We start from the raw sequence: 20,101 nt of genomic DNA on the forward strand, positions 1-20,101 counted from the left end.
ATGAATCTTACGATCTCAGGGCGCGGCCCTTATTTTTTAAAATGGAAATTTTCTATTTATGATTACCCAATGGCACATACTACTAAAAAAGTATATTATTATGATAATGGCTCATTTACATCAAGCAGGGTTTTACACATGAGCTATTTTACTCAGTATCTTTTAATAGAGACCTACATTGTTTGGGGGGTATAGTTTTCCTTTAAGGCAAATATTTCCTGTGCACTGAACTGTAGAAACATGCAATCATGGTATTCAGCGGGGATCACAGAACTAGGGGAAGGCAGAAGAGGCACTCTTCTGTTTGGCTACCCCTAGATCAGGCTTATCTGGAAGTCCATCAGCCAGCAGTGGGGAGGGTCAGGTGGAGAAGATAAAGATTTGTTGCCAAGCGAGGTTGGAGATGATGCCTCCGCCTCACTTCGTGAAGGCACAGGGAAATACCTTTGGCATTCGTGTCATTTGACCTGGCACTGTGTATGACATACCTGGGGTATAGAGATATGACATACCTAGGGAATAGATTTACACCCTTTAATTGCCTCCTAGGCTGGACTTTGTGTATGACCTGTTTGAGAAAGTCTGCAGTAGAAACAGTGGAGAGACTCTTAAAATGGGGACCCAGAGAAAGAAGCCGACAGTCAGCTCACAGTTCAGGGTAAGTAATAATTCCACACAATCACTGGGAGCAGACAACCAGCCCTGGTGGCTCCCACATATATGCATGAGGTTAAATACTAAGCATCTATTCCTCTACTGAGTCTTTCCTTTTTTAATGTCTGCGTTTAGGAGTCTCTCCATTCCCTGATGGCCATGCTCAGCACTTCCAACCCTTTCTTCATCCGCTGCATCAAACCCAACACTGAAAAGGTGAGTACACTTTTCTTTTTCCTTAAAAATGGCTTATGTTATTCTGCACAGAAACCCTCCTTTATCTGCAAAAAAAAGACTGTAAAACCCTTTTCACATGTACATAACATTTAGTGAATTGGGCAGTCGTGCTTATTTAGGACTCCAGGTAGTTTACTGTGTACAAGATGGCCCACTCCCCTCTCTGTCTATGAGCAAACTAAGGAGGCTGTTCCTGCTTAATTGTGTTTAGTACAGGGGAATACCTATGCTGGCATTGTTTTATGGCTACTCTATGTGCTGGCTATGAGAAACCCTAGGTACTTTTTCCTGTTAACCACCATATTGGATGGCCACAGGCCTGAACTGCTGGGACACTTTCTGTCTTGTTTTAACTGGATAATACCATAATAGCAATCATGTAGGGTGTGATAATAACCTTGTGGCTTGCCAGCACAACAGTGGCATCTTAGGCAAGGCTAAAACTGCAAACCAGTAGCATCTTGGATACATAAAGCAGAAGCAAAATAAACATTATTGCTGGTGGATAGGCGTCACCATGGAATGTGAAACTCTGACATCTACAAGCAGAAGTGTCTGCCATAAACTGTACATTTTCCCTTCATATGAATGGAAAGAAAGACATTGCTGCAAAGTGTTCTGATGCCCAAGGGGCTAATTGCCCCATTCTGAGATCTTTGTACTGCACTGCGTATCTTGACAGCGCTATATAAATAAATGATGATGATGATCTTTGTTAGTAGCGTTAGTATTAGATTGGGTGCACTTTTTCCTGTATTCCTTGTGTTCCATTTACTTTTGTCACCAGCACTAAAGCCAATTATCCCCTTTCCCAGCTCTCAAACACATTTAATCCAGATGTGGTTCTGAACCAGCTGAGATATTCTGGAATGCTGGAGACTGTGAAGATCCGAAGAGCTGGATTCCCTGTGCGCCGACTGTACCAGGATTTTGTCAGCAGGTAAGACTCACACAGTTGGCTCATGCCTTGGTCAATAAACCAATAACATAAAGACATTTTGGCTGAGCCAATAATTTAAGCTCCTTCTTAAGTAAACTAACCATACCCCATTCTTAAAGGATAAGTCCCCTTCGGATAAATATCGGTTCATTATTATAAGCCCCGCTAGAAAGCTCCCATGTGTAAGTGAATCCAGTCTCCCTGGTACTGACCCAGAGACAAAGCTCTGATATGTTGTACTTCCTGATCCTAGGCAGCTTTGTTATTCTGTAGGAGGAGAGTGATTTTGATCCACCTTAGAGCTGTTGGGTGGGTTTCATACTACATTCATTTCTGTGGACAGTCGAAAGCGCATGAAGTAGCTTTGACCACTTGGGGGAGCTTTTGCTGTAAGATTATGTTTTTACAGGACATTGAAATCAATTCACTGTCTCTTTCAGTTTAAGCCCAGCTGTGGCTGACACTGTGAGAGAGCAGCCCAGGAATAGTCCAGAGAAGTATTGGGGAGAGATACTTGATTCACTTACCATGGGGGAAGTTCTAGTGAAGTTAATGATAATCTGATAATGTTTTATACCAAATGGACTTATCCAAGGAATTATTAAAGGGGTTGTTCACCTTCCAAACATTTTTTTCACTTCAGTTGTTTTCAGATTGTTCCCAAAAAATAAAGACTTTTTTCAATTACTTTCCATTATTTATTTTTTTTAATGTATACTCAATAATTCAGGTGCACTGTAAAATGTTACAATTTTGCAACATTTAGTTGATACATTTCTCAGCAGCATCTCTGGAGTATTGGCCACTATTGTATCAATTCTAACAGCTGTCTGTAATGAAACCTAGAGATTCTGCTCAGCAGTGACAAAGATAAGAAATGTATCAACTACTGTAAATGTATCCATTTAGAACAGTTTACAGGGTCGGCGACCCCCCTCGCAGAGCTGCTTCAGAAGGTGAAAAATGACACTTTACACTTCAATATTAGAAAAACGGTCACACATAGAAAATAGAAAGTTATTGGAAAAAGTCGTTATTTCTGGTGATCTATCTGAAAACAACTAGTTAAAGCACCCCTTTAATAGCTTACAGTCTAAGGTCTCTATTACATAAATCATCAAGTAAGGCATTTGTTCACAAGCCGCTTCTTACTAGGAGATGTGGGCAACGGGCTCTGTAAATACAACAGCTTGGTCTTCTGCCATAGACTCCTTAGAGTCAAATTCAGGCCTGAAGCAGTCTATGGGGGCAATGTGCTCCAAGATATTGTAGTTTATATAGGGGGAGTATTATATAGGGGGAGTATTAAGGATGTAAAGTTACTGAGAGGGCTGGGTACCAGTGATGTGTCAAGCTTTTGCAGCAATAACATTTTTCAAGGAATTTGTTTCACTTTGGTGCAGGCTCCACCTAGTGGCAAAACACAGAATCAATGAATTACTATTAACAAATATTACTCGGCATTGGGGTAAGAATGCATAGTAATGTAATAATCATTAGTAAAGGAAAAAAAAGTAATAACGCAAGGCTAGATTTACCCACCCTGCCATGCATTACTGTGGCAGCATAGGCACTATTTAGATGGTGCCCGGCAATACGATGGACTTGGTACTGACAAGTGAGTTCTGTGCAGGTACAAGATGCTCTTGAAGAATATTAAAGCCACAGATGATGTACGGGGAAAATGTGCCACGTTCCTGCAGTCCTACGAGGGCACCAAGAAAGAATGGCAGCTGGGCAAAACCAAGGTACGTAAAGGACAGAAAGGCATCTGAACCTAATTAATGTGTGTTGCCTTATATACAGAGAAGTGGCCTTGTTCAGTTAATATTACCAAAATATTCAATGCAATGTGGGAATATTTGGAATTTCTTGGTGCATTATAGACCCCATAGAAGTCCCTTTTTTCCCAATAATTTTGTTTCTATTCTCAGTTTACTGTCTGTATTTATTTTACAGATGTTATTAACCAAACATTTAATGAACATAATGATGTGGCAGAGACTACTTGGTGCATTTGCATCCCTGTGGAAGCCTCATTTTAATGTTTTTATTTTATTACACTGAAAAATTCAAAAGGGATTTTTCCCACCATGTTATAAACCATATTATAAACCTTTTATAATTCTTGTTAGACTGAAACCAGATATATTTTAAAGAATAAGATTCTTTAAATGAAAATGTTATTTGCTTGTTAGGGTCAACCAGAAAGCTGTTTCAGTCTGAGGACAGATTATTAATAGAAAATACATATTTTTCATCAGGCAACCTGTGATTCGTAGATATTCCTGACATTCAATCATATGACACGTTGCTGGGGGCGAATAGCAGTTTCAGTGCCAGACTGGCTCTGTTTCATTGATTCTGTGCTTCCAAGTTATAGTTTATTTTTGCACCTTATCCAGCATACAGGCAGCAGTTAAATGGCTAAAAATATTGCTGGGTGTCCCTAGTTTTCCTAAAACAATGGTCTAAAACCATTATTGTACCTGGAAGATTTATGTGTATTTTTAACTCTACAAAAGAATAATGTAATAGTGCCACCAGCTTGTAGAGACAATAAATAAGCCTATGTAGGAGTGCAGTGACACCATGTTATAAAATTGCTTTTACCTTTTAAAGGACAAATGGAGCATTTTAAATAAAAAAAGACTGGTTTCAAGTTACCCTTTTTAAACCATAAAAGAAAAAAACTGTTGACTCGGAACACCATGACTAAATGGCACGTCCCTATCTGCCAGCCATGACGGGCTGTGGTATGTGCAAGTGGGCGAGGGGGAGAAGTGGAATTTGGCAGGTCACTGGGTGCTCAGCAGAGGGGACGTGTGACAGAGGGAGACACATGGAGCGTGGCGCTACCCGGGGGACACATTCAGGGGAATGACACGGTTTGGAGTAGGTGGAAGGGTGCCAGCTGTGGCTGTTATATAGACTCATTGTATCACAGGCCTGCGGCTGGCGTTAGTGCTGGGTGCCCCCTGCTTGTTAGAGAGAGAGGGCCTCTTTGTTCGACTCAAGGTCACAGGCAACTCCCAGCGGCTTTGTGTATGCAAATCTGATCATTAAGGCTTTGTTCCAAGAACTGCCTGTTAAACCTAAAGGGGGGGGTATCGTTATTTATTTACTGATTGCAGTCTCTCTTATGAATTTGTCTGTTACTGACATAATATATATCTGTTCCAGTTCTGCCTTATACCCTACCTACAGAATTCTATATACCCCTACTATTGCCTCTATACCCTATCCCTGTTAGATTCCAAGTTAAGAGCAGGTCTTTGCCTTTCTATCCTTTGTCCTTCGTTCCTTCAAGAATTCCATTTCCGCTGCTCCATGTGCTCTCACATCCCGGTTGATTGTTTATGAACGGAAGGAACAACAGCTGGAAGGAAGCTGGGGGTGTCGGGGGGGCAGTTACTTCTTTTGGGTATTTGCTTTCATAAATAAAAAACAGCTATGACCCGCACAATATAAGGAATGCAGAAGAGCATTAAGGGTAATGGGCAGCTTTCGCTGTGACTCATGGTGTGAATAAGAAATCCTGTTCTCAGGCTCCTTCCCTCTATCCTGAACACTTGCTTGGATGTTTGAGAGTGCAAGGATTATTGATGAATTTCGGCTGGGGGTAGGGACGCGCGTAGTTAGGCTGCAAGGCTGGTACAGAGAATATTGGGGAGATCACAGGTAGTAACAGGTAGCTAGAAGACGACTTGCAGAAAGGGAGCAAGGAATATCTGGGGTACAAGCAAATTGTTGGTGAGTGCGTTGGGCATAACGGTTAATGGTGTATAAAGTAGCATTGAGAGTGTAGGGTGTATTGGGGCATCGGGGAAAGTGGATGTGAAGGTTGAGAGTGTAGTACAGATCATAGTGGCGGGGAGAGTGCAGGTGAGAATGTGTAAGGGAGGATAGAAGAGAGTGCGGGATGGGTGTAGAGAGTAGTAGGGATTGAGAGAGTGCATAAAGTTGTATAAGTGGGCTGGGAGTTGCCAGGTAATTGTGTTGGCAGTAGCAGAGGGGGGCATAGAGGGCACAACAGAGGCAAAGAAAAGCAAGGAGAGTGAATTTAGGATTTTTCATTTTTTATGACATGAGGGTAAAGAAAGTGCACAATGGAGGCTGAGAATAGTAGGTGGTATTAGCAGAAGTAGTTCTGTGAGTAATAGCAAAGGGGCATTGAGATGGCAGGTGAGCTATATGGGAAGAGCCTAATAGAGGCATGGTTTAGTCTAAGGATGATTTTTTAATTCTTTAAGGGTTGCAGCTGGGGGCCCTTTAGGTAGTATTCTTGTGCAAACCGGAAGTGACTGGTTTCTGTATGCTTAACACAGGCCTGTAAGCCTCCTGGATGTATATTTGCTCTGCTTTTAATGAAATAATGTCTTCTCTTTGCCCTACTAATTACCCCGCTGTGTTTCTGTGAGGCCTTTTACTGCCTGTCTCTTGTTTTCTTTTCCTGTCCCCATTAATGTGTGTCCCCCAGCCTTTAGCAGTGATTGGATGTCCCATTCTGTTCCTATGGTGCAGCTCTATAGGTTCTTATCCGGACCCTCTCCCCATCCCTGGCTACGTTTGTCCTGTGATTATTCTTGTGTCCTTTCATTTCCTTCTGAGAGGAGCTTTGTCATCCTATTCCTGTCCATCCCAGTCTCATACCTCCGTGCCCCCCTCCTGCTGCCCCTCCAGTCCCCTCCCCATTCTGGCAGTGGCTGGGACATCAGTGAGGGACTGCAGGGCAGACACTTGAGCAGCTGAGATGTAGTGGGACAGACAGACCGTGACTGGGGACTCACTCACGTTGACACACAGGCTGCCCAGGACATGGCTGCCCCCACCTGTAAGAGTGTGTCTTGTCCCTCATCATTAGGTGTTCCTGAAAGAGGCGTTGGAGCAGAAGCTGGAGAAGAGCCGTGAGGAGGGGTTGAGGAGAGCGGCCTTAGTGATTTGTGCTCACATCCAAGGATACATTGCAAGGTAACGCTTGCACCAGCCATGGACAAGTATGGGCAGACTGTCAGAGTCCTGGGAGTTGTAGTTTCATGGTTTCTGTAGCGCCTGCTTAAAGGGGAAACTGTTTTGACACATTTCAAAATTTTTTGCAAAATAAATGTTACTCTTTAGAAACATTGATTTTCATTTCATTTGATCATTTTTATCAGGAATTTTTAAAAAAATATATCTATAAATAGACACAATGGCGAAACGTTATCTGTATCAGTAGTTTATAAACAGGTAGTTTTAATGGTAATGCAGTATACTGCCCAGTGTTACTTGTATTTCATGTATTTATTTCTATGAAAAAAAAGCACCTGCCTACAAAATGCATTGTACTGTTCATAGCCAATGATGTGTGTTACAGGTGGTGCTGTGATTGTGCTGTACTTCTAGTAGTACAGATGTTACAGTATAAAATGTAGTGCCAGGTTGGTACAGTTCGAACACTAGAACAGTATAAGCATTGCAGATGCTACTGTACATTCCTGCAGGTACTTACTGTGCCAGAAAGTTAAACAAGGGAACCCTTGGCCATAGCGAGCCTCTTGCAAGTGTATGGCAGTTTATACTTCACTACAGAGAAATGCAGGTTGTGAGGAAGGGTTTGCTATTTTTTGCTATTTTTAGGTGGAAGAGCTATTTGGGTTCAGGGAACAGGATGCAGGCAAAAGCAATAGCGCAATGGTTCAAGCAACAGGATGTCAGAATGTGCATTGCTTCATTGGAATAGTGAATGTGTCTTGTATGTATAAAGGCAAGGCAGAGCAATGTTCATTAACAGAGACTCACAGTAACATTTGCAACTGATACTGGACAGTAACCTGGGGTATTGACTGTTGCTGAGGACTCAAGAGAAAGCTGGGCAGTAGGAAACCCCCTTATTCACAGCACATTGGATTGCAGCAGGAAGGGAGACAATGATTCGGGGGGTTTAAAAAAGAAAAGTGGCTCAGTATGGCCCAGCCTGTGTATTGGGGAGGCAACATGTTCATTATTTTTTGATGAAAAAAATGTAGGGTAACCAAAACTTTCCTACCGGGTTTCCAGTATTACTGTGAAGGTTATGGAACAGATGGATTTGGATCTGAATACTACAACACCACATCATACTAAATGACCATCCATTTATGATTTTTTTCTCTTGCAGGAAGCGTTACACTGAAGTGCGTCTCTGTGTAGTCACAATCCAGAAGAATTACAGGGCTCACTTCTGGCGTACAGCTTTCTTGCGCCTCCGCCAATCTGCTGTGCAGTTCCAAAAGCACTGGCGGGGGACGGTCGCTCGCCGACTGTATCAGCAAATGCTGGAGGAAGAGAGGAAGCGTCAGGAAGAGGAGGAACGCAAGAGGAAAGAGGAGGAGGAAAGGAGGAGACAGGAGTTGGAAGAGCAGAGGAGGATAGAGGAAGAAAGGAAAAGAAGAGAAGAGGAAGAAAGGAGGTAGACATTAAATTTTAATTCTCAGGCACCTGTTGATAGTGATGGTAGTTCTGAGACAGATGGTGGCTTGCACATGCAGAGCATTCATAGATCTACAGAACAAATATATCTGTTGTCTATATCCTTTATATTCCATTCAGTAGGTACAGCAGCTGTCTTTCAATCCTTACAGGGACTGGTCTGTTTTACCTGCTTTGTTGTTCGTTAATCATATTATTTTCTTTATTTCCCCCGAAGGGAACAGGAACGTTTGGAAGCAGAGTTACGGGCAGCTCAGGTCAGTTCCTTGTACACTTTCCAGTCTTTTTTGTGGCCCAATATCTGCCCAGAATATTCTATATAACACTAAAATTGTTCTTCAGTTTGGGCTCCAATATTCACCACTTTAGTTTTTCCCATGGAGCAGCCCCACAGTTTGGGAACTTATGATCTATGAATGATGGAAAGAAATGAACATTAAATGTGTATTACATCAAAGTGATAACTTTATAACAATGCCTAGTTGACCTCTACAACCCATTGACTTCTAGAAAATCCCAGAAGTTATTCCAGGGTAGACAATGGACATGAACATGAAAAGGTTCATTAAAATGGCCTGAAAAGTTTTGTTCAATCTCTGTTGTAGGAAGAGCAAGAGAAGGCCAAGAACCTGGAGAACATCTTGCTCCAGGAGGAAGAGAAAAGGCAGATGGATGAAATACTAAGGCTGGAGAAGGAGATTGAGAAGTTGCATCACCAGCAGAAACTGGATGGTGTCTCCAACTCCTGCACGGAGACACACAAAGAATTGACCCGGCAGCGAGAGGAGCAAATCCATAAGTTGGAGAAGGAAGCCTCTCGGGTGGCTCAGGAGTTCCTAGAGCTCCTGGATTTTGGGAATTTGGAAGATAGCGCACAAAGCATGGAAAATGGTATTGATGGGACTGTCAGTGCAGAGGGCAGCTTTGTGGCTCCTTTGGCCGAGGAGGAGGTAGATGAAGGATTCCATGCAGATGATGAAATGTTGCCCCCTCCACCTCCTATGTTGTTGGAGGATAATGGAGTAAGAACCAGTGAGAGCTTCTCAGAGGAAGAAACGTACACCAACATCCCTATGGATGTACCTGGAGCTCAAAGAAGCAGCTGTGCTGACACGTCACTTTCTCCTTCGGAGCTTCCATCTGCTCAAGATCCTTATAGCGCCATATCAGATAAGTCTGAGAGTATTTATCAGTGTGTGTCAGACACTCAGAGTACCAGTGAGGAGCCACAGGAACCCATCTACAGCTATCCTCCTGATGTGGAGTCAGACTATGACCATGAAGAGTTTGATGAAGCCCCACCAGGTTCCAGCATGAATCTAAGCGATGGGCATCTGACAGATGAGGAGCTAATGAGAATTTCAAAGCCTGGGAGCTTTGGGTCTCGATGTGGCAGTGTGGATTCGGTAAGGATACCTACCTTGTATTATACCTTCTTTTTTTATGTCCCCTTATGCCTACAATATATAAAATTTAGGCATGATATATTCTCTGTTTAAGCCCATTTGTTGCGCGTATGTTGCATATGGCTGTTCCCCATAATTAGTTTTCCTTGTAATTAATTATTTCATAGGGAACCAACTAAAACTTTAATGAAACAGTTTGCTCACTGCACTTTATGGAGCTGAAGCAGATAACTAATCAGAACAACAGGATCTTTATTTTGTCTCAAAATACTCTTTCAGCAGTTGACATTTTGTGGTGCACATCTCCAAATCATGTGAAACAGGCACACAAATGGTCTTTGTGTGAGAAGAATTCTCCTGGGGCATTTATGCTAATGGGATATTTATGACCTTATTTTTAGGCTCCCGGCACTATTAATCCTTATCCTTATACAGTGACATAGTTATCTATCAGCAGATCTTGTGGGGGACACGGGGACCAGAAAGGACCTTCATCCCCCCCGCATCCTCCCTCCAACTATATCAGAACTATTCAGTTGTGGCACAGGAAGGTGGGGCTTGCACTAATAAGGCACAGAGGGGAGTGTCGCAATTACAAGGCATATCAAATAGTATTCTGGTGCACAAGTCAGTTGTGGCTTACCCTCTCCTATATATTCTGTTCTGGCTGTAGCTTGAGCAACATGGACTATTGGCAACATACAGTGAGTAGGGCAATTGCAGTAGGATATGATTATTAAAACATCCATTATAGGGAGTTGTCACCCATTCTATTTCCTTGCAGTTTTTGGACAGCGATGAAGAAGTCGACAGTCACATTGATACAGATGAAGAGTTAATGACTGGGCGAGTGACCCTGTTTAATGGAGGAGGGCCTCCTTATTTTCACAGTTATCTTTACATGAAAGGTAATAGTCTATGCACATCCTCTTGGCTGTTTCTTTGAGATTGAGAATGGGCACATGCACAGGGGCACCCCAACTGCATTTCTTCTAAATATATTAAAATGATAAAGATGGTTCCATATCAGAGCTCAAGTTTGGTTCAGCATTGAGTATAACCACACAAGTCTTGCATTCGGATTATAGTGTAGAATGACCTCATGCTGTGACATCACTTCCTTGGTTCCAAGGTGCCCCAGTCAGAAAATACATTGCAGCCTATATCATGTTAAGTTATTCTTTCATATGGTATTACTCAAGCTGTATCATATTGGTGGTTATGTCCTTCCAGCTGGGGGCCTCATGAACATCTGGAGGCGCCGTTGGTGCGTACTGAAGGACGACACATTTATGTGGTTCCGTACAAAGCAGGAAGCTCTTAAGTGTGGTTGGCTGTACAAGAAGGGTGGTGGCATGTCCACGCTGTCCCGGCGCAACTGGAAGCGTCGCTGGTTTGTTCTGCGAGAGTCTAAGCTAATGTACTTCGAGAATGACAGTGAGGAGCGCCTCAGAGGGACTATTGATATCAGGACTGCCAAGTGAGTATGGCTGTCTTTTTGTTACAAAATTTAGGACCCTATGAGTAACGGATTGGTGAGGAATTTACTAAATTGTGGTAACTGCAATGTGCAGTAGTAATTAATTATAGCAACCATTTAGCAGATGAATAAAATCGTGGGCCGGTAGTAAGACTAATGATTGAATTATATGGGTTATTGCTGCTGAGCAGAATTACTCTAGTTTAGTGAATCCTACCGCTGGCTGTAATGTAAATACAATATACAAATTAATGTGCATCCCTTGCATGGTATCCTCCTCTCTGCAGGGCGGTTATAGACATACATGAGAAGGAGAACGCCCTGGATATTGTCACAGATGAGAGAACGTATCACATAGTGGCCGAGACACCCGAAGATGCAAGGTAGGTAGTCATCAGGAAATCTATTACTGGAATAATATGGAACAATGTATTGAGTTCTGCTACATAGGAACAACTACTTAGAATAGGAAAGGTAGTTCTGGGACAGAATCAAGTGTAATGGGGGTGTCCGAGTCTAGCAATGTGAGCACAGCTCTGCCCTAAGTGTATATTTGGGGCTCCTGGTGACTAAAGGCTGGCTTTTACTGTATATTTCCTTTTGTCTTTGTTTCCAGTGGTTGGTTTAATGTCCTCAGCAGAGTTCACAGTGCAACTTCCCAACAACTGCGAGACATGAGGGATGAGCAGGCCAACCCCAAGAATGCTGTGGTGAGTGAGTCAGGGATGTAAACTCATGGGAACGCTATCCAATAAAGGAATAGAAACATATTATATTAAGCTATGTTCTACATCTACAGTCTAGTTGTTACTGGGAGCAATCTAAAAGAGTTTGAGCCCCACCTTCTGGAGGACAGGGAACATTGCAGCTGCAAGAAACCAAACCAGCACCTGCAGAGATGTAATAGCAGGAGATGAGGGGTCCCCAGGAACTTTATCAGCCCCAACTGAGACATGGAAATAGATAGGATAGAAAATATGACATCTGTCACCGCTTGGACTCTGGATAGCCATTACCTATGAACACTTGAACACCACCAAGCTTAATGGTGTTGGTGGCTCCCTGCAAGACTTAATAGTAGACATTTCTGTAATAGTAGACATTTCTGTTAGTAAATGGCCAACAGCCAATCCAAATCTGGTAACCACTTATCAGTTTCTACTAATCTGCATGCTTCATAAGAATTAATATATATTTATATATAACAAGTTGGTATTTTTACCTGCAGGGAACTTTGGATGTGGGTCTCATAGATTCTGTGTGCGCCTCCGACTGTCCTGATAGGTAACTGGAATGTTTATGATTCCATATATTCTATATATATACATGTCTGTTGTCTAGTAAAAAGCTTTGTACTTGCTATTCCATTATCACGTATGTATTATAAGAAATCATGTAACTCCTACTGTAAATTATAAGGATATTAAAAGTCACTGAGGGGTTCTGTGACCAAATAAAGACACAAGGCTGCAGGCTGAGTTATACAGGGAGCTCTGAGTATCACTCATGTATTATAAGGGATAATGTACCCCCTACTGTAAATTATAAGGAAATTAGAAGTCACTGAGGGGTTCTGTAACCATATAAAGGCATAAGGCTGCAGGCTTAGCTATACAGGGAACTCTCTTGTATTATTAGAGATCTTTTACCCCCTACTGTAAATTATAAGGATATTAGATGAGTGGTTCTGTGAACATATAAGGGCATATAAAGCCCCCTGTGATGTATGTTTTATATATGTATGTAAGAATTATACTCTTTGTCTTTCAGGCCAAATTCCTTTGTGATAATTACGGCAAATCGTGTGATACACTGTAACACAGACATAGCAGAGGAAATGCACCACTGGATCTCACTACTGCAGAAGCCCCGTGGAGAGGCTAAGGTGGATGGGCAGGAATTCCTTGTTAGAGGTAACTCTCAGGTCTTACACATATTAGGAAATCTGATACATGGTATGACTACCATTACTGTATCGCAACCACCCAAACTCACCATATCATAAATGTTTCACCATTCACCAAATTATTGCTCTCAAAGATTCCATAAGACATTTGCAGATATATCATAAAGCCCTGTCCCTTGTTTCATGGCTTGCCATCTCTGGGTTCCTACAGGTTGGCTCCAAAAGGAGGTACAAAGCAGCAATAAAACGGCATCTCTGAAACTAAAGAGGCGCTGGTTTGTGTTGACTCGAAATTCCCTTGATTATTATAAGTCCTCTGAACGTGGAGGATCCAAGCTCGGGACCCTTGTACTCAACAGTCTGTGCTCCGTGGTGCAGCCAGATGAAAAGGTCCACTCAGAAACAGGTAAGGCAAAAATGGAGGGGCAGCAAATATCAGAAGGAAATTGGCAGTCTTGGATATCCAATGGGGGCATCAAATTGATTTCAGAATGGGACCGAGGATAAGTGGGTACAATCAAACATCTTATTCAGTCTTGTTGTAACATCTCTTATAGGATACTGGAACCTTGTTGTCTATGGGCGGAAACATTCATACAGGCTCTACACCAAACTGCTCAACGAGGCAATGAGGTGGGCTAATGCTATCCAGGGAGTCATTGAGAGCAAGGCACCCATCGAGACCCCCACTCAGCAGTTGATCCGAGATATCAAGGTAGGATATGAGTGAAGAATTTGAGTTTGTGTTTGAAGGGATACTTAACCTTTAAACAATAAGGTCATATTTTTCTCCTTGGTTGCCAACTACTGGGTGATGCTGGAGGGCTGCAGGTTTGACGTTCATGTTTTTAATGTGTTCTCTGAACCTATCATCTTATAATCAGGAGAACAGCCTGAACAGTGAGGCCGTGGAACAGACCTACAAGAGGAATCCTATTTTAAGATATACCCAACATCCTCTGCATTCGCCTCTGCTGCCATTGCCTTATGGAGATGTCAACCTCAACTGTACGTTTTCTCCTTTTGACATCTCTCAGTGGAGTACTTGTATCGAGCTCTGTTTTCTGTTTGCAGGAGTAAACCCTGCCCTATGTTGAGTTACAGTGGGTGTGTCCATTTAGATTGTGTCTGTGCTCAGATTAGGAACATGAGGAGTTTTGGACAGGGAACCATTAAAATTGCAGCTGCTAGTCCTGAAAATGTCCTGAGACAATTTCCCAGAATGCCAAGCACTGAGACTTTGTGTGTAAGATCAGATCGCACTTCCTGTAGGATTCGAAGGAAACCTGTATTCAGTAGTTACAAGGCTCCTACTGCAGAGACTACTGGACAGGTATCTTCCATTGATGCCATTTAGGCAGGACACCCCAAATGGAAGATGGCGGAATGGAAAGTTATTTGCATAACTGGGCCTAAATTGTCATTCTTTATATAATACACAAAAGCCAGGAATATCTTGTAAATGATATCCTTATAAACGGTGAGTTCTGATGTCATCAGTTATAAACGGTGAGTTCTGATGTCATTTCTGTCACATGACTCGCTGAAACTTGTGTATTATAATAAATAAAGTACCCCCTCTTGTAAATTATAAGGATATTAGAAGTTACCTCGGAGTTCCATGACCTGTATAAAAACACTCGGCCTTCGGCCTCGTGTATATGGTCATGAAACTCCTCTGTAACTTATAATATCCTTATATTTTACAAGAGGGGGTACTTTATTCACTATATATTGAAATATTGCGTGGAATAAACCCTGCCCTATCTTACTGTCTTTTGCATAATGTGCCCACTATGCCCCCCTTAATCAGTTAACCCCCTGTTGTCTTTATAATTCAGTACAAAAAGAGAAGGGCTATACCACGCTACAGGACGAGGCTGTCCGTATCTTCAACTCCCTGCAAGAGATCGAGACCGTTCCAGATCCAGTCCCTATAATCCAAGGAATCTTACAAACTTGCCAAGATCTGAAGTCCCTAAGGAATGAGGTTTACTGTCAGCTGATTAAACAGACCAATCACGTGCCTGAACCTAACAGCCCTGGGAATCTGCGCCACTGGCAGCTTCTGTCCTGCATGAGTTGCACCTTCCTTCCTGGGCGGGACATTCTGCGATATCTCAAGTTCCATCTGAAACGGTGAGGAACTGAGACCTGGCATTGGTTGCCAATCAAAGGTGCCCCAAAACATTGTGTTTGGGCTTCAGTTATGATGACTTTATCTTTATATTCAGCTTCTGATGGTTATTGAACTTCAATTCCCATAATACCCAATCAGACCAGTCTCCGATACCCAAATATTCTCATTTTCCTATTTATTAGGGTGAGGGAGAGCTTCCCAGGCACTGAAGTTGAACAGTTTGCCCACTTTGTTGTGGATGCACTGAAGAAGACCAAGTGCAGAGAGATGGTCCCATCCCAAGAAGAGATTTCTGCTCTGTTGACACGCAGTCACATGACCACTTCTGTTTACTGTCATGGCGGTGGCTCCTGCCAGATCAGCATTAACTCTCATACCACTGCGGGAGAGGTGAGACAGGTGTTCAATATTTTGTGTTGCAATTTGCAAAAGTAGAGGGAATCCTGGTGTGGAACCACATTTGCTTTTAATATAGAAGATAGAGAATTTGCCCTCTCTGCTCTTTATTTTTTTTCCATGTGGCCCCTTCAGGTTCTAGGGCCTACTGCTGGGCTGCAGGTTTGCTTAATTCACAGAGTCATGTCTTGTCATTGTACCACCACAGGTCGTAGAGAAGTTAATTCGGGGTCTCTCCATGGATAACAGCCGCAACATGTTTGCTCTGTTTGAGCACAACAAACACACAGACAGGGCGGTAGAAAGTCGAGTCATTGTGGCCGATGTCTTGGCTAAGTTTGAGAGGTAGAGTATCTCTGGTATAATCACCTGTCCCTTAATATATGTAAAGGGTGGGCCCCCCTTGGTACATGAAACCATGGGACATTTGAATGAACTCTATGAAGAATGCTGTCATGGTATAAGGTTACTAATCTTTTGAAAAATCGGAGACACTTTTAGTAAATACAAGTTGCTGGGCAGCTCTATATATGGGCTGCTCTCTTTCCTAGGGCCAGGCAGCGAGCGAGACCTGGAGTTGGCTAAAACTGACTTAAATTGCAAGCTGGAGTAAGGCAGAATAGGAAAAGAAATCATAAAATGTGTAATATTCATTTAGCAATGCATTTCTAGCCAGTATAATGGAACAGGAGCTCCCTCTGGTGGCCAAATCTCTATCTGATGGCTTTCTCCATATGCACTTAGGCTGGCAGGTACAGGGGATGAAGAGGACGACCCAGGGCCTTGGAATCTGTATTTCAAACTCTACTGTTTCCTGGATGTACAGAGCGTCCCTAAGGAGGGCATTGAGTTTGCCTTCATGTTCGAGCAGGTACGGGTGGCAGATAATATGGCAGTGTGAAACATTGTTAATAATATCTTTGATTTGGTTTCATTTTCCAACTTAATGAGTTTTTAATTCTCACTGACATAATTCATGTGAATTTTGGTGATACAGATAGTGTGTTACTGTTTGTATTTCAAGGGTAACACCACCCAAATAATGAAAAAAAATTTGGCAATGACAGTACTGGCATTAAATTGTTGTATTCCAATCTGCTATTTCAGGCCCATGAAAGTCTCACCAGTGGACACTTTCCTGCTCCAGAGGAGACTTTACAGCACTTGGCTGCCCTCAGGCTCCAGTACCAGCATGGGGACTTCTCCAAGGTCACATGGTCCCTGGATACAGTGTATCCCGTACAGAGACTGAAAGCCAAAATCCTACAGGCCACCAAGAGCAGCACGTCCGGTCACACCCTGGAGAGGAGAAGAACCAGCTTCCTAGAGGGCACTCTGAAACGTGGCTTCAAGGTCGGTTCCATGAGGAAGCAGAAGGTGGAGGAGGAGCAGATGATGGAGATGTGGGTAAAGGAGGAACTGTCTGCAGCTCGCACAAGCATTGCCGAGAAATGGTCACGGTTACAGGGGGTGTCCCAGCACCAAGCCATGGTGAAATATATGGCCATTGTGAGCGAATGGCCGGGATATGGGTCTACTCTCTTTGATGTTGAGGTATGAGAAGCAAGAATATTTTTTTCTGATACTTCCATCCCCATAGTAACAAATTCAGTAGGCTAATGATACATGGGGTATTAGCAACTTTTTCTTACCCTATTCTGTTCCTTACCCAGTTTGTTTCTCTTTTTACTTGTTACGTTGGATGATTTGATCCCACTTTCCATGACTTGTTTCCCTCAGTACAAGGAAGGAGGGTTCCCCAATGACCTGTGGCTTGGAGTGAGTGCCGAGAATGTGTCAGTGTACAAACGTGGGGATGCAAAACCACTGGAGACATTTCAATATGAGCACATTATTTTCTTTGGAGCACCCCAGCCTAACACCTTCAAGATCACTGTGGATGACAGAGAGCTGTTCTTTGAAACCACCCAGGTGGGTTGCATGTGTACAATGGTCCAAACCAGAGTACTATAGTGCAGGTCAATGTTGGGCACCCTTTAGCTCTCCAAATGCTATTGAATTCTAACCCTAAATCCACTTACTCCATCCCATCCATTAAAGTAAGCCACTCCCACAAGCACTCACTTACACATCTGTTGTCATTTTAGAGGTATCAAAATACATAGTGCCCTTCATTCTGCCCAGCCCTCTGCAAATAATGAATATCTTGCCTTGTGCTTCTATTGCAGGTTGGGGAAATTACGAAAATCATGAGAGCATACATCAATATGATCGTGAAGAAGCGTTGCAGTGTCCGGTCTGTGACGAGCCAGGACAGCCAGTCCAGCAACTGGGCCAGGTGACCACCAGCCACATAGCGTGGGAAACGTCATCATCCTTCATTCGAGAAATTTTGCAGTGGATATGGATGATAATCCCAGAAAAGAGGGAAGAATGTTTCAACATTGTAGCATCAACTACACGTGATTCAATAATAGACATTTAAGCAGCAAAATACTCCAATAATTCTTATTTTGATTTTATACCACAATGGTAAAAACTGTGAATGACTACCAAACTTTAGCTCTTTGGCCCTGGTAGAAGCCATTATTTTAATGAGGTGTTCCAGTTGGGCATAATACCCAAATTCTTACCTGATCTTCCACTGATGCCATCCCCTGAAGCAATGGAGGCTCCAGCCTTTTATAGTATTATCTTGTCTCAGGGCTTTCAGGACTTCTAGTAATCTTCAACACTGTGCATGATGTTCGGTTGTAGAACAGTATTCAACTGCTAAGCAGAATCGGATCGTCCCTTCCAAGTGCTCCTATAAGGTGGAACTGCTCATTACATGAATGTTTTATTAATTTTTTGATCATTGCAAGATGGAGGATTATTCTGTCCCACCAGTTAAGGACATTTCTCAGTTTATAGAGCATGAAGATACCTGGTTTTCTATAGCTGTCCCTTTATTTATTCCCGTTGTCCATTCTTGTTATTGACCTTCCACAAATCTGTACCTGGTGAGTGCTGATCCTGGATACTTATTGCAAATGTGGTCTTGGGGACAACCTTTAAGATTCATTTGGGGGTTTGTAATGTCTTTGGCCCCTGGGATGTTGAACTACCATTGCTCTCCCTTCTTCAGGGGCCACAGGTTGCCCAGCTGTGCTCCAGACAATCAATTTATTATCAGGACTTTCCTAATGATTACAACTAATAAGGATTAAACCTGAGAACTTATTTAAACCCAAACTCAGCCAAGTGGCCCTAAATATATACCTATGGAACAAAGAGAAAGTGTTCCCAGACTACAGTATCTTGGTCTTTAAAACAAAATAAACAGAACATTTAGAGGAAGGTGCAGGATTTGTCTCTCACCGATTGGTGAATCCAGGCCATTGCGTTTTGTCTACCTCTAGTCGTAACGCGGATGGTCGTACTGTGCTCCTGGGCTGCTGCGGGCAGCGGAGACTCAGGAATGAATGTATTTTACTCCTATTCTGGGTGTTACTATTTGAGTGTGACGGCATTTACAGTATATTGCTAATAAATTATTGAATTGTTGCTTCTTGTGAGTCGGATTATTCTACATGGGGTGAGTCCAGTGGCGCAGTGTAAGTATAGGGACAATAGGCAGGGCGGTCTTTACTGATGGCAGGTCTCAGGGCAAAATTGTTTCCTTCCTCTGTCAAATGATTCCCTGTAGTCACTGATGCAAACACGACCCAGGGACTGCACTATGCAGACTTTGCATTTCTCATGGGTTGCATCTTATGTACCTGCCAATTTACTCCTCAACTGCAATGGACATGGATGTGCTACATCTCTACAAATGGCTTCATTCAGATTATTGGTAGGAGGGTGACCACTTTTGACTACCTGCAAAGAAATATAACACATAGCAATTTTGCTGTGATATTAAACATCGTTTCTATGAGTGAAAATGTACCTGCCAATTTAATAGCTATTTAAAGGGATTGTTCACCTTTGAAATAACTTTTAGTATGATGATGTTCTGAGACCATTTGCAATTGGTTTTCATTTTTTATTATTTGCGTTTTTTTTAGTTATTTAGCTTTTTATTCAGCAGCTCTCCAGTTTACAATTTCAGCTGTCTGGTTGCTAGGGTCCAAATTACCTTAGCAACCATGCACTGATTTGTATTAGAGACTGGAATATGCATAGATGAGGGTCTGAATACAAAGATGAGTAGGAAAAAGAAGCAATGATAATAAATTTGTAGCTTTACAAAGCATTTGTTTTTTTATATGGGGTCGGTGACCCCCGTTTAAAAGCTGAAAAGATTCAGAAGAAGAAGGCAAATAATGAAAAAACTATAATATTTGCGTTTTTTCAGCAGATCTCCAGTTTACAATTTCAGCTGTCTGGTTGCTAGGGTCCAAATTACCTAAGCAACCATGCACTGATTTGTATAAGAGACTGTAATATGCATAGGAGAGGGTCTGCATACAAAGATGAGTAGGAAAAAGAAGCAATGACAAATTTGTATCTTTACAAAGCATTTGTTTTTTTTATATGGGGTCAGTGA

General features: G+C 42.4%; 1 protein-coding gene across 2 annotated transcripts in view; it reads left to right on the forward strand.

The window, feature by feature from the left end:
• Positions 1 to 19,116, forward strand: part of myo10.2.S (myosin 10, gene 2 S homeolog) — a 49,589-nt gene extending 30,473 nt beyond the window's left edge. The window contains 24 exon segments of one of the 2 annotated variants that reach the window (NM_001092950.1): positions 550 to 658; positions 790 to 870; positions 1,707 to 1,831; positions 3,465 to 3,579; positions 6,696 to 6,802; positions 7,971 to 8,261; positions 8,499 to 8,538; positions 8,887 to 9,687; positions 10,472 to 10,595; positions 10,921 to 11,167; positions 11,455 to 11,550; positions 11,784 to 11,877; positions 12,396 to 12,451; positions 12,938 to 13,080; positions 13,285 to 13,479; positions 13,631 to 13,788; positions 13,958 to 14,081; positions 14,915 to 15,212; positions 15,396 to 15,603; positions 15,818 to 15,954; positions 16,354 to 16,480; positions 16,717 to 17,163; positions 17,350 to 17,541; positions 17,799 to 19,115. In NM_001092950.1, coding sequence (NP_001086419.1) covers positions 550 to 658; positions 790 to 870; positions 1,707 to 1,831; positions 3,465 to 3,579; positions 6,696 to 6,802; positions 7,971 to 8,261; positions 8,499 to 8,538; positions 8,887 to 9,687; positions 10,472 to 10,595; positions 10,921 to 11,167; positions 11,455 to 11,550; positions 11,784 to 11,877; positions 12,396 to 12,451; positions 12,938 to 13,080; positions 13,285 to 13,479; positions 13,631 to 13,788; positions 13,958 to 14,081; positions 14,915 to 15,212; positions 15,396 to 15,603; positions 15,818 to 15,954; positions 16,354 to 16,480; positions 16,717 to 17,163; positions 17,350 to 17,541; positions 17,799 to 17,912 — 4,429 coding nt within the window. In that variant the 3' untranslated portion in view covers positions 17,913 to 19,115. 2 annotated transcript variants of the gene reach the window in all.
• Positions 19,117 to 20,101: the final 985 nt, after the last annotated feature.

The sequence above is a fragment of the Xenopus laevis genome, chromosome 9_10L (genome assembly GCF_017654675.1).
Source record: "Xenopus laevis strain J_2021 chromosome 9_10L, Xenopus_laevis_v10.1, whole genome shotgun sequence".
Lineage (NCBI taxonomy): Eukaryota > Metazoa > Chordata > Amphibia > Anura > Pipidae > Xenopus > Xenopus laevis.